Raw genomic sequence first — 14,806 nt, 5'->3', positions numbered from 1 at the left:
CTCCCAGAATTCCTGAGTCAGCTACGCTGCCTCAGGAATTCTGGGAGTTGAAGTCCATGAGTCATAAAAGAGCCGAGGTTGCCTACCCCTGCCCTAGACACTTAAATTTCCATTTTTAACAATTGACTTGACGGTATTTCTGGAGCTGTTCCACAAAGCCAGAATTTGGACAAATAGCAGGTCTTGCATTTTTCACCACAGAAAAAGCCATGGCAAAATTGAGTCCTTCTGAGTACATTAGGAACCCTATGATAATTGCTGCTGCCCGGGAAACTCCTGCATTACAGTGAACAAGCACAACTCCGCCCTTTGAAAAAGAAAGGAAAGACATTTAAGCTTTCAATTTCCATAAAAATGGAGCAATCAATATTTTCTTTTACTACAAAGGCATTTTAAGCAAACTTTCTACAAAGTCATCAGAGGTACAATTTTAGTATATGCCTACTCTTTTTTCATACCATACCGTACCGTACATTTCGACTAGAATCCCTGTGGACTGCATAGATTTTGCTAGACTCAATCTTTTCCCTCCTCAGTATTTAGTCAATGCTCTCCCTTTCTGAAGTACTCATAGACAGCTAAAAGGTAATGAAGAATCAATGCTTCTCTTTCTAAATAGATAATCAGGATTTTCTACCGTTTATTTTTCTCACCCTCAGCAGCAAGCATTTCATGGTTTTCAGCACATCAACAGAAATGTAAGATTTAGCTGGAGATTGATGGCATGGTTGTGTTATGACAGACAAACCATCTGTTTATGCCAGCAAGCACGTTTTAAGAGTCTACTGCAGTGCTTTTTTTGTAACAGAAAAAGGTGCCGGAACTCACACGTCATACAACCCTCCTTGCCTACCATACAAGGTTCCATCCAAAAAAAGGTGCCGGAACTCCGTTCTGAGCGTTCTATGAGAAAAAAAAGCCCTGGTCTACTGTATATATTTCTGACGATGGTCTGATCTGCCATGGTGGGCCTAACCAGTTACCAAAGATCCATTTTATTAGGATGGCATGTTTCAACAAAATCAACCAGAAAATTTAAATGTACGCTTGCTGAATGTAAAAAAAAATTAACTATGTAATTTCAAATCAGAATGGGTAATTCCGTTTTTTTCTGGCATAGATTAGAAGTAAATAGGGATTTGAGAACATAAGCATGGGGGTGAAATAGGATTAGAATTCATTTAAGATAGATAATTAAGTTAAAGATCTAAGAATTACAGTTATCATTAAAATTACATAATGCAGTTTTTGTGACCCTACCCCTCAAACTGATAGTAGCTATGTGCAGCAGCAATACTGTACAAAAAGATAATTTGGTAGTTGTAAACTTCTATAATTGAGAATTTTGATCTCTACAGCCTATTTCATGCATGGAAATATAGGAAATGTGTTCTATCGCAGGTTTGTTTGCTTTAATGAAGCAATTTGTAATCTCATACTTTATTCTATTGTCCCGCTTTGCCTGGCAGGGCATCTTCAATAAAATATTGCATGCTTTGTCTGTGCAATAAAGAAATGTTGTATTATGAAACACCAGAAATATCAGGAAAGATTGTAAAAGCAATCTTGTGTATACAAAGCTAACTGAAAAATTAAAACTTCTGAGGCAGAACAGTAACAGCAGGATCTTAGAATGGCCAATCTAATTTAGAAATGAAGTGGAAACGGTAACTGGAAACCTTCAGGAGAGCATGAAATGAAGACACGTTTCAGGTAACTTGTTAATAATACACCACATTCTTTTTTCTAAAATAAGACAAAAGGTAATGGAGCAAAGTTATCTTCCTTTCTTTCAAACTGGGTAAATAATGAACACGACAAAACTCAGAAGCACTTGGAACCAGGTTTGAAAAAGTGAAGATACTAGCAGATTGTAGCATCAAATGAAGTTATATGAAAAAAGGATATCAGACTATTTATACAAGGAAAGAGGTACAGACGCACTGTATCTTTATAAAATGTTTTTTCCTAATTTATTTTGACAGGTTATACGTGCAAGATAAAATCCTAGTCACGTGTAGGAAATCTAAATGTTTCCTACTCAGTTCAGTGCCACAGTTCGGTACAGAGTTAAAAGCACTTCAAGGGGCCTAATCTGATGTAGATTTCCAGTACATAATCACACTCCACATCTTTTGGATCTATAAGACTTAACAGGCATTATTAAGCTTTACACTGAAATGATTATCTGGACTGGAGACAATTGTTTAAAAAGATCATCTCCCTGCCAGGGAGATATACGGTAGACTGTATATATGTGTGTGTTTCATTCAAATAAGGATGGGAATAAATTGGTAGTTTCAGCCTCAAGATGCCTTAACTGATTTTAGTATGAATCTGTCTTCTCCTAACGAACAATGCAAAAAATGGATGAATTTAATTAACACACAAACACACACAGCCATTCACCACTCCTTGCACAACAACTACAACTCTTTACCTTTAACTTGATTTGTTCAATAAATTCAAAACATTCAGGGAAACAAGAGGTGATGTCAGTCTCAGGCAGGTCAAGAATAGGGATCGTTTTATAGGTAAAGTCATTGGGGAAGGCATTTTCGACCCCATAAGCTACATTTAAAATGTGGGTAACCTAAAACAGAAAAAAAAACATGCAATCGAGATAGTGTTTTTCAAAGGAATTCCATTCATCAGTCACAAGATCGGAGTGGCATCTTCATTCAGATCTGTTAAATCCTTACTCTTTCTCTTAGATCAGGGATCCTCAAACTTGGCCACTTTAAAGATTTGTGGACTTTAACTCCCATGCTGGCTGGGGAATTCTGGGAGTTGAAGTCCACAAGTCTTAAAAGTGGCCAAGTTTGAAGACCCCTGTCTTAGACTGACAAATACATTTTTCTACTTCATTTCATTCATTAGTTCATGATCATTTCTCCTCTTACATTCCAAGTCACAATCTTTGCATATTATGATGATTACCAATAGGAGTCATCAATATTCACTCATCATGGCTTTGTTCAACTGAGGCTTTCACATTACATATTTCAGTAATGTAAATAAGATATAGATTTGGTTACCATTCTTAGCCCACACATAGGCAAGATTCCTTGTCAACAGTAAGAAAACAATACTGGTTAGTTTGACATGGCCTAAGTTCCGCAAGTACAGCCAATGGCCAGTTTTATCCTAAGCATGCTCATGCTACCCTGAATAAGCTGGGATCAGACTATCTTGCAATCCAACATATTGTCTGCAACCAACATATTGTCTGCAGCCCACCAGTTACATTATTGTCACATTCAGAATCCACTTGCTTTTATAATCTTCATATTCTGAATGGCAAACACGCAATAATTTTCTGTATGAAATCAATCGCAAGGTTGTGATTAAGTATATTTTAATACCAAACCAGTAAGCCAGAATTTCTGAAACTGTCTATAAAACTCTTAAGGTTCTGCAAGAACTTGGGGCTTTGTGAGAGGCTAAGGGCAAACCCCCCCCCAAAGGTTTACTCAAATGTACCCAATTTTCTATTACCAGAGCTCCACAACCATATTAATGTTAATCATAAGTTGCGGCAGCTTTTTTTAAACAAAAAACAAAAAAAACATGTTACCTTATATTTTTTCATTGTCTCCAAGTCATGAGCAACATCCTGGGAACCTGTGAAAGAGATGTTATCCCGTAAGTTTTGGGAAATAATTACATGCATACAAAACAACCGAATGCCGTATATCATTCTGATGAAGTAAATTATTCTTACACACATGCATGTATAGGTACTACATAAATGTACATTCTACATGCATACAAGACATGGGTGCAACCAAGAGGGGAAAAAAACCCTTTTATAGAATGGATGCAGAATGAATTAGCTATGCCAGTTGTCTATGAAGATTCTCAGTCATCCAAGTCATAGTCCCAAAAGTGCCCCCCCTCCCCCAAAACAACTTGACTTTCTTGTTTTTCTTTGAAGACGTTTTGCTTCTCATCCAAAAAGCTTCTTCAGCTGAAGAAGCTTCGTGGATGCGAAGCAAAACGTCTTCAAAGAAAAACAAAGTCCAGTTGCCTCATGGGGGAAAAAAAAACACCTTTGGGACAGCTATGCCAGTTATTACCAATTGAAGATCTACAGATTTTATTACTGGAGCTAATCTTACGTCTTGAAAGCAATGCAATAATAGGATTACTGTATTTTACACTATTCCTATTATGATCTGAAAGCAATTGCTACCCATCTCATAACCAACTCTGGGGGTGGCTCCCAGTTAAGAACAAGAACCTTAACAGAACTATGAAACTAAGCACATTGAAAACAACAAAAATCTGATGCCAAGTCATATCATCTCTTATCCCAGCATGTGCGAAAACACACGTACATCTACCGTGCACAGCCATCATTACACACCCATAGTTTTCCAGTGCACACAGGTATGCTTAATTATTAATGCTGCTTTGGCTAAAAAAAAAAAGACGTACCCAGCAACAGCCACGACTTAATCACCCCAATCTGAAGGTCCAGGCTGAGGTCCTGCACATAGCCACAGGCATCCCCCTCTTTACACTCAGCCACTTCCACCACTTGCACCTGGGCATCCCTCCAGGTCTCGAGAAGTCTCTTCCCAGATAAAGTTGTGACTCTGGTACATTGCTTTTTCAAATTAGTCCTGGAGAAGGATTTGATTTCTTGGGTGAGCGAGTGCATTACATGAGAAAAGAAGCCTTCAAGCGGGCAGCAGGAAAGCCAAGGAGAAGCGGCTTATTTGGACTTGGTTTCTTCTTCTTTTTGGGGGAGTAGATCGGCTCCTAGCCTTTCAGCTTTGCCTAAAAGGCACACACGCATCCCCGCTCACAGACTCTTCAAGCGGAATGGGGAAGCAGCCTAGAAGCCTTGCCTGCTCTGCTTCCTTTTTTCTCATCAGACAACAGTGTAACCGAGTTTGGGATTGGCTATAGAGAAGCTTTTCTGGATTGGTGGAGAGCCCCGGGGTTGCTGAAACAGCTTACAGATGCCGGCGTTGTTGTGCTCTACTCTCTCTTTCGTATTGTTTTGTACGTTAATACCTGTTTGTCTTAAAGTGCTATAAGGCCCAAAAAACAAATGATAAGAAAACAAAGAAATGCAAGAGAAGAAGAAAAAAAAATAATAAAGAAAATATAGTTAAACCTGATTTATGCAAACACCATACATCTCACCATACTTTTTGATCCTTTTTATCCAATCACATTGATACATCCAGGATTGGTTGTTGTTTTTTTTAATTTGGTATCAGCCAGTGCTGATAGTAAGTGGTCCTCTTGCCCAGCCAACTGGACTATCTTCCTTGATGTTACCAAATGAGGAATCTGTGCCCAAACTGAGGCAACGATTATAGAGGGGACATCTTCCTGTTTGAATATACATACTTCTAAGATCCCCATTCTCACTGCCTTCGCTTATGTTTAGACTTGTCTTGACCCAGCATTCAGTTGTATATAACACATTCTAATATGCATCTATTTTTGTCCCAAAGGTGTTTTTTTATATTTATTTATTATTATTTATTACATTTATATACCACCCTTTCCCGAAGGACTCAGGGCAGTTTACAAGGTGATTAAAAAACAGAGATACAAAAGTTAAAAACAGATTAAAAAATTATATATTCATCCCTGCATAAGTAAAACCCCAGTTAAAATTAAGATTAAAACTAAAACTAAAATTAAAATTAAAATTCTCAGCCTGGGCCAGAGAGCTTGAAGAGCCAGGTCTTCAGGTCCCGGCGGAATGAACGGGACTTTCTTATTTTATTTTTTTTACACATTTCGCTTCTCATCCAAGAAGCTTCTTCAAGCTCTGACTAGATGTTGGGGAAGGGAAGGATTTATGGTGGGGATTAAATGCTTCCATTCCCCACCATCCAGTCAGAGCTTGAAGAAGCTTCTTGGATAAGAAGCAAAACATCTTCAAAGAAAAACAAAAGTCTAGTTGCCTTTAGGATAACTATGACCTGGATGACAGAATCTCCACAGACACATCTATTTTTGCTTCTTAGAGTGCTGACAGTTCATATCATCACCACTATCACGACTTTCATCTATTCTTTCAATTATCTTCTGAAGGGCAAAAATTCAATCCATACACCAAGCGCTTGCTATAAAGCCACAACACACTTCCCAAATTTTGCTCAGTGTTACTTCCCCCCCTCCCCCGCCTTAATCAGTATTCTGCTGAGCACCCTTCTAGGCATACTTAAACTATTCTCTGCATAGTTTTTGCTTACATGCTGCTGCCTTCGCTCTTCAGGCATCTGGCACAGATATACTCTTCACACACATGCACTCTCACATTAAAAGCAAACTAACCTCCATACTTCAACTTTTCATCAGTTATGCCATCAGTATCTGCAGCTTTTTCATTTTTTAATGTTGCCCCAACATTTATGTTCTCATCCTTTTTTTGTTGGTCACAGACATTGATCAGCATGTCTTTCAATTCCATTCTTCAAATTATCACTGTCATTCCTACTGAAATCTCTGAAATGTGCCTTCCAATATTCCATCATTTCAGTTTCAATGCAAATCATTTCCTCACTTTTATTTCTTTGTGTCAAGTAAAGCGCACACACAAACTATAAAACAATACACATTTAAGGGAGACAAAAAACACTTAAATAACCATGACAACATACATAATGTCTGCAGAATAAAATATTCTTGGTGTAGGACAGGTAATTAGTTAGGTCTACAGCAGACATGTCAAACACAAGGCCCGGGGGCCAGATCCGGCCCGCGAAGCCATCCTGGAAACAGTGAGGGAACGGCCCTCACTGCCTTGGCCCTGGCCCAGAGACCCTCCTTCTGCCAGTGACCCTCAGATCTATCCCACTCCTGCCCAGGCTCCCCTAGGCACCCTTGATGCAAACGATGTAGAGCTGGCCACGCCCACCCAGTAGGCCATACATACTCTAGCCACGCCCACCCAGTAGGCCACGCCCACCCTGGCCATACCCACCCGGCCTCTTGAGGGCAACCGCAATGCTGATGCGGCCCTCAATGAAATTGAGTTTGACACCCCTGATCTACAGGATACAAGACCAGATAAGTAAAAAAATGACAATAGTTTTAAGTCCTGAAAACTGAAGATAATCAAATACGTCTGGAATTTGATTGTATAAGAATCACTTAGAAATTTATTTTTTATGTCTGTCATTGGACTCCAGTGCCTCGGTTCTCTCCAGATCACTCTCGTAATAACAATATGAATACAAGATACTCAGCTCAGAGGAAATACATTCTTTTAGACATTTGTAATTTACCCAGTGCAGTAGATCCATGCTGCCAATAGATGTATGTTTTGCTTTTAAAAGGAGACTTGATTTGGCAGATTGGAGTTTGGAATAATGATTGGACAAATCTTTGGATTCTGGAAGCATGTAAGTCTAAGTAATAAATAAAAAATAAATAATATGAACAAAACTTGTTAATTTGGAAATGAAATGTTCTGGAAAACTCAAGAACATTCTGTTTCTTCTCCAAGCCCTGCCAAAAACCTTAGACTGAGCCATTCCAAAGAGCAGTATTCTCCAAACCAGATGTGATTCAAAGTGTCCCCCCGGAATGGTATGATCTACTCTAGAGCAGGGCTTTTCAACCTTTTCACCGATTGTATCACTTTTAGAATATGGCAATATTCAAATACCACCAGTCGCCTAGCAAGGTGTCAAAAACTTGATGAACAAAAAAAATGGAAAAAAGTGATAAAGTACAGGTAGTCCTCACCCCCCCTTTAATATCCTCTCCTCTCACCCCCTTTAATATCATCTATTCCCTCTCCCCCTTTAATATCATCTCTTCCACCTTTAATATCATCTCTTCCCTCATCCCCTTTTATATCCTCTCTTCTCTCACCCCCTTTAATATCATCTTCCCTCACCCTCTTTAATATCTCTTCCCTCACCCCCTTTAATATCCTCTCTTCCCTCACCCCCTTTTATATCCTCTCTTCTCTCACCCCCTTTAATATCATCTTCCCTCACCTTCTTTAATATCTTTTCCCTCACCCCTTTTAATATCCTCTCTTCCCTCACCCCCTTTTATACCCTCTCTTCTCTCACCCCTTTAATATCATCTATTCCCTCTCCTCCTTTAATATCATGTCTTCCCTCCCACCTTTAATATCATCTCTTCCCTCCCACCTTTAATATCATCTCTTCCCTCACCCCTTTAATATCCTCTCTTCCCTCACCCCCTTTTATATCCTCTCTTCTCTCACCCCCTTTAATATCTCTTCCCACACCCCCTTTAATATCTCTTCCCTCACCCCCTTTAATATCCTCTCTTCCCTCACCCCCTTTTATATCCTCTCTTCTCTCACCCCCTTTAATATCATATATTCCCTCTCCTCCTTTAATATCATGTCTTCCCTCCCACCTTTAATATCATCTCTTCCCTCCCACCTTTAATATCATCTCTTCCCTCACCCCCTTTTATATCCTCTCTTCTCTCACCCCCTTTATCATCTTCCCTCACCCTCTTTAATATCTCTTCCCTCACCCCCTTTAATATCCTCTCTTCTCTCACCCCTTTAATATCACCTATTCCCTCTCCTCCTTTAATATCACCTATTCCCCCTCCTCCTTTAGTATCATGTCTTCCCTCCCACCTTTAATATCATCTCTTCCCTCACCCCCTTTAATATCCTCTCTTCCCTCACCCCCTTTTATATCCTCTCTTCTCTCACCCCCTTTAATATCTCTTCCCTCACCCCCTTTAATATCCTCTCTTCTCTCCCCTTCAGCAGGACCCAGGCAATGCCTCACGCAGCTCCAGTTGAATCTCTGCCTGAAGAATGTGTGAGGCTGCCTGCCACCCCCAATCAGCTGGAGCTGCGCTTGCCAATCCTGCTGATCCTGGGCTCTCCGCAGGACCCAGGCAGGCAATGCCTCTCGCAGCTCCAGCTGAATCTCCACCCAAAGACTGTGTGAGGTGTCTGACAATCAGCTGGAGCTGCGCACTTTGATCCTGAGCTCTCAGTAGGACCCAGGCAGTTCCAGCTGACTTTCCCACAAGCCTGTGCAGCGCTGCTGCCGCTTCACCTCATCCAATTTTACATTTTTTAAACATTTTTTTACAGTGCTGTTCAACCCGTCATACGCATACCACCTGCCAGGTGCCAACATACCACTAGTGGTACGCATACCACCGGTTGAAAAACCCTGCTCTAGAAAAGGTTTGGCATGGCCTAGATGGGGAATAGAAATCTCTGGAACATTCAGTTCCCAAATCATTTCAGTTTTTCCCATCTCTAGTCAAAATACATAAAGCAAGGATCTTCTCAGGTCCTTAGATTCTGATCCTTAGAGCTTCATTTTTAATGAAAAACATAGACTGCATTTTAAATAGCTAGATTTTTATGAAAAATATAGACTGCATTTTAAATGAACTGTAAAGATTCCAAAAACGAATGGATAGCAGTTGCTTTATTTACATTTGTCTAATTCAGGGTATCACTGTTTAAAATGGATTCCAGACTATAACGAGTCAACTGAAAGAGAAAAAATATTATTGAGGTTCCTAAATACATAAGTTTTACTCTGGAGACAACTGGTAAAACATAAAAGATTTCATTGATCTGTGAGATTATATGCAGTGGGAATTTGAAAGACCATAAAATTGCTTTCCAATAAAAGGCCCCAAGTAATACTTTAAGAATTTTTTATGGTAAGAAAAAAGACTGGGAGAAAGAGTGTGAAATAATGAATAAGAAAGGACAATTGGGCATTAAAGCCTTATCTGGAAGTGTTTCATATAGACAACTCTACTTAACTGTTGATTGATTTTTTTAGTTTGTAGTGGATTTGCCATCAGGGAACATTTGATGCTTTTCTACAGAACCTGAAGGCTAGACAAATGTTATCTCTTTGTTCTCTATTATGGAGATTTGATCTGAAGACATCACACTCCTATATCGGAAGAAACTACCTTATATACAGCACAAGCAAGGAACTAAATCAAGTCTGAAAGGCCAGTCAAAAACCATTCTTTTCCCACCTCCTCAATCAAGTCTGGGAGGTGAAGAAGAAGCTTCTTTGTCAATTTCACCCTTTAATATTTTAAGGATAGCATTAGTAGATTAGTAGTCCCAATTTCTTTGTGAAGGATTCAATCATTCAATCATGTCCCCAGGTTTTTAAGCTAAAGAGACTTAAATGTTCTAGCTTTTCTCATAAGCAAAGGTGTTCAAACCATATTTTGGGTATATTCTATAATTTTTCCTGTTCTGTTACAATTTTTTTCCAGATGGAGCAACTGGAAGCTCTAGATGCATCTTAGATTTGTTTAAGTGCATTCCACTGTTGATAGCTTTGTTTTCAGTCTTTTCCCATGGGCTCCCTATCATGGAATTTATATTTTTACTGCTGTGGCACACAGAGTAGACTTCTTGGTTGGGCTATTTTTTTTTAAATTTCATTTATATCCCGCCCTTCTCCGAAGACTCAGGGCGGCTTACAAGCTTAGCAGTAGCCTTCATTCTATGTATACTACCATATAACCTCAAGATCTTTTTCCAGATAGCTCAGCTCATTAGTATATATATGGAGGAAAGTATTTTTGCCCCATTTTACACTGTGTATGCTAATTAATTCACCATTTTCCTATTTGAAAGAGATTTTTATGGAGGTTGTAATGTATTGGGCCTTGTTACTTGAACTGTTTTCACGTGTCTTTGAATGCTGCTTGAGATTGCCTAATTTGGGTGTCTGTGTAACGGTCTCCGGCTGCCCAGACATGCAGTCTCCAGGCTCTGGGGCAGGAATAGGTTCCTTCAAACCTATTAGCCGCCACCTAGTGGCCAACCATATAAGTAGCTGCGTAGAAGCCTCTGTTCTCAGTTCTGTTCCTGTCTACAATAAAGCAATGTTCCTGTTTGAACTCTCTCGTCTCGCCTCCTACTTGCAAGAAACCCAGTACACAACAGAGGTCTTCACAATCACTTTTTATTTTTACACTTCTGAAGTCATCTGTTCTTCTATACAGAAGAACATAAGGAACGATTCATCCTCCTGAGGTACAAGTAAAGCACAATAAGATTGCCAGCAGGAATAAGAGATCAGTGGTTTGTAGAAGAAATTGGGCCTTTCTTAAGATCCAGCTAAACTTAGCTACTACTTTTTAATTAGTTTCTAATTGATTAATTAAAGTAATCTTTTTGTTTCACAGCATGCTTTTGATTGAACAGGAAAAGGTAGCTGCTATACATCTTGGTATTTACTAATACCTTTCTGGAAAGTAATCATGCTCGCGAAGCAATGACAAATGGTAAATTTTCAGCAACACTGGGATAGCTTATATTTCACAAAATGGGGTTGAATGACATTTGTGTGTTCCAGGAAGCCTGCACAATGTCTCCAAGGATTATCCTACCTTGGCTACAACTGTTTTTTTTTAAAAAAAATACTTTATAGAAGTTCATTCAGTACAATAGTTAACATTTTCAGTAGGACCCATTTTTATGTTTCATTTAGATTACTGGACATATGACAGCAACACTTAGATGTAAATTGGTTCCAAATTGAGCCATTCATGGGACATCCTTCCCAGGTTTCATTCTGTGCTACCTATGCAAGGTGAGAATCTGAATCTGCACAGCTAGCACTTGTAAAAAGACTTCGGAAGCCAACCAGGAGTGTGTGCTTGTAAAATACAATCATACCCATACATACCACAGGAAAATTAAAATAAGTGGTTTTTGTACTCTCTCCCATGAACATTTATTTGTCTGCTGTAAACACAACACAGCTGCTCTGCCATCAGAACACCCAGGCTGGGTGGGAAGGGAAAAAGAAGGTATAGCCTGTGGAATCTGGGTTGATATTTTATGGCTTTACTCTTTGAAGATGGGGATAGTAAATTCATTTTGGAGAGCTTTGTAAAAAAAAAAAACTAATTGGTCCCCACTACAGAAAAATCACAGTCAAGGGAAAAACATTTAGGAATATCTGAAGGTTTTCATAATAAGGCATAAGATTCAATAAACTGAAATAACAATAAAATAATAAGTGTTTTGGATACAAATAGATTAAAACAAAAAAAAAGCCAGGCCTATGAATATGAACTTAAATATTTTGTTCAAGGTTTAAATGACAGCAAAGCAAAGATAGCAGCCTGACTACCAATAGTGGAAAACACATCCATAACATGATAATTCGCTTGTTCAGAGTCTGAGCCTTTGAATTCACTTACCATCAACAGCATAACCTGATTTTGTTGTATTTAAAGCAGTGGTGCACTTAATATATAATGTTCTTGTCTTGACTACAAGGAGAGAAACACTGTTCAACAGGGCACTTAACAAATCTCTTTTCAAGATATGCTGAAGGCTTGGTTTGCAAGCAAAGGGACATAAAAGCATTCATCACTGGGGCATTAGTAATATTAACCAGATATTGGGAGAGGCTTCTGTCATTTTGATAGTGAAGGGTTCTGGAACAAAGGGAAATTGTTTAGTCTAACTCAGGGGTCGGCAACCTGAAACCGCAAAAGAGCCACTCGGAACCAGTTCCGTCGCACACACAAAAACGTGGGAGCCGCAAAATGTGCGTGCGCATGCACGCACACACATGCACAGAACAAGGCAAAACGTGCACCAGCCCTGCCCCCATCCACCTCTAGTATGGACGGCTCTGCCATCCTGGCTTTTCCTCCCTCAGAAAAAAACTGCTCTCCCCCCGCCCTGCGCTCTCTCTCTCTCTCTCTCTGGGACTTTCTTCTTTCCGCCTTTTGTGAAGATTCCAAAGAAGCGGAGGAGAAGCTTTGCGAAAGAGGGAGGCGGTGGTGGGATTAAAATAAAACGGGCGGGGGGGAGGTTGAGGATGTATGCTTGTCAGGTTTGAAAGCCTCCGTTTAAGTCTGTGCATGTGCACAGACATAGGCTGACTCCTCGTCTCCTGCCCTTGCTGCCTCTCTTGTCTCTCTCTGCCACTTAAAGCCATCCTGCACTTAAAGCCACACACCCTCCTTCTTTTCCCTTCTCTCTCTCTCTCTCTCTCTCTCTCTCTCTCTCTCTCTCTCTGTGTGTGTGTGTGTGTGTGTGTGTGTGTGTTTGTGTGTGTGAGAGACAGAGAGAAAGAGAAAAAAAAGACACCCAGCTCTTGAGGCACTGCTCACAGCAGAGCAGCCGCTCGGCACCTCTTGCCACGTGGTGCCTCCCGTGGACAGCCCCCTCCGCTTTCCTCCGCCCGGGCAGAGCAATAAAAAGCCTGCCCAGGGACACCGTAACTGCAAATGGAGCACGTGGGTTCCAAACATAAAACTGAGCGTAAGCGCGTGCCCTGGGTGCACTTTATTTTGCTTCTCGGTCGGAGGAAAAGGCATCGGAGGTGCTTTTGCTAAGCTCGGCTCCTCGCATGGCTTCGATTATGGTACTGCGCACACTTGTCCTGCTTTGGCATGAACATTGCCGAACGTATGTGAAATTTAGTTCCCGAATAAAAACAACGTGAAGAGTTACACAGGAGCGTGAAGAGTTACACAGACCTCCTGATTAAGCAATCTCAAGCAGCATTCAAAGACACGTGGAAACGGTTCAAGCGGGCCTGGACTAATCATAGTTTTTAAATTTGGTTTTTCATTGGTTTAAACTGTTCTTATTTCTCATATTGTTTAATCCTCTTTTAATTTTTGTATTTATATCTTTTAACTTTTTATTGTTGTGAGCCGCCCTGAGTCCTCAGGGAGAAGGGCGGCATATAAATTTAATAAACCTAAACCTAACCTAAATAGGCCCAATACATTACAGTCATGGTTCCGACAGATGCAATTCTTCAAAGAACCTCGAGGCATTGTTTACCTTAAGGAGTATTTAATCAAAGAACATAGCTTCGACACGTACATGGTCAAGCCGAAATCTGGATTCCCCTCCCCTAAGCACAGAGTATCAAAGCGCAGTTCCTCCCTCTAATTAATCATCATAAATCACATTCTCCAATTAGTTTGAATTGTAAACTTTCCCTCCTGTTAAACAACCAACCAAATACTTATCTTCTCTTATTTCAAAACAGCCTTGAGAGACATTCTTCCTACTCCCCCCAGCATCAACTAATTCTGACTCTAATAGTAACACACAAGTTTTAAAGAAGTAAAGCTGCCTCTCCACATGTTGTTAAAGCAAGAACATCTGATGTTAGCAGCATTGACAGATGTCTTTCTTATGATGTAATGGCTCTGTTGTCTGATTTTCATTGGCTAACAAAGTTTATAAAGCAATGCTACCAATTTTCTAATGCGTAGCACTTCTGGATGTAACTCTGCCAGTGTTCCAGATTTTTGGCCACCCAGCCGCTTAATTTGATCAAATAAAGTGTTGCTTGATCAAGAAGTCTCCGCTTGGGTTATCTGATTAGATTTATATGGTATCTCAAGTTCAAGTAAGGGACTGGGATCTTACAATAGGTGTTATATACTGGGTTCATTGCTTGATTGACGAGGCGAGTGAGTTCAGCAAGAATCATTCTTTATTTGCTTACTGGAACTGAACTGAGAAACAGGGCTACAAATACAGGTATTTATACCCTGGCCTCTAGGTAGTGGCCAATAGGTTTAAAGCAACCTATTGCCACCCTTGAAGCAACCAATGGCGGCGCTGGAGATGGGTTATCTGAGGAGCTGGGAGCTGTTAGCCAGCTTCCCTGCTTAAACAACCTTCCAGCAATTAACCCCACGTGATACTCTTTTAGTAAGACAAAACCCCTCCCCCCTAGAATGTACACACATTATAATAACAAAGGAATGATTACAGCAATTACATGTTTTACAGAGATACAAAAAGAAGTATGCAAAAGTACACTTTTTTCCATTTTCCTAA

At 40.0% G+C, this 14,806-nt stretch overlaps 1 protein-coding gene across 2 annotated transcripts; it reads right to left on the bottom strand.

Annotated features, from left to right (window-relative positions):
• Positions 1–91: 91 nt before the first annotated feature.
• DUSP19 (dual specificity phosphatase 19) lies at positions 92–4,821 on the bottom strand. Of its 2 annotated transcripts, XM_083354132.1 has the most exons (4): positions 4,441–4,821; positions 3,578–3,624; positions 2,441–2,593; positions 92–307 (listed from the first exon to the last, which is right to left on the bottom strand). In XM_083354132.1, the coding sequence occupies exons 1-4, from the start codon at positions 4,664–4,666 to the stop codon at positions 116–118; spliced, it is 618 nt and encodes a 205-aa protein (XP_083210258.1). In that variant the 5' UTR covers positions 4,667–4,821; the 3' UTR covers positions 92–115. The 2 variants fall into 2 exon arrangements, with proteins under 2 accessions (XP_083210258.1, XP_083210259.1); XM_083354133.1 differs by lacking the exon at positions 2,441–2,593.
• Positions 4,822–14,806: the final 9,985 nt, after the last annotated feature.

This window comes from Vipera ursinii (genome assembly GCF_947247035.1).
Source record: "Vipera ursinii genome assembly, chromosome: 1".
NCBI classification, from domain to species: Eukaryota; Metazoa; Chordata; class Lepidosauria; order Squamata; family Viperidae; genus Vipera; species Vipera ursinii.
The sequence above is the reverse complement of the archived record's forward strand: the minus strand, read 5'-3'. Positions and strand labels throughout refer to the sequence as shown.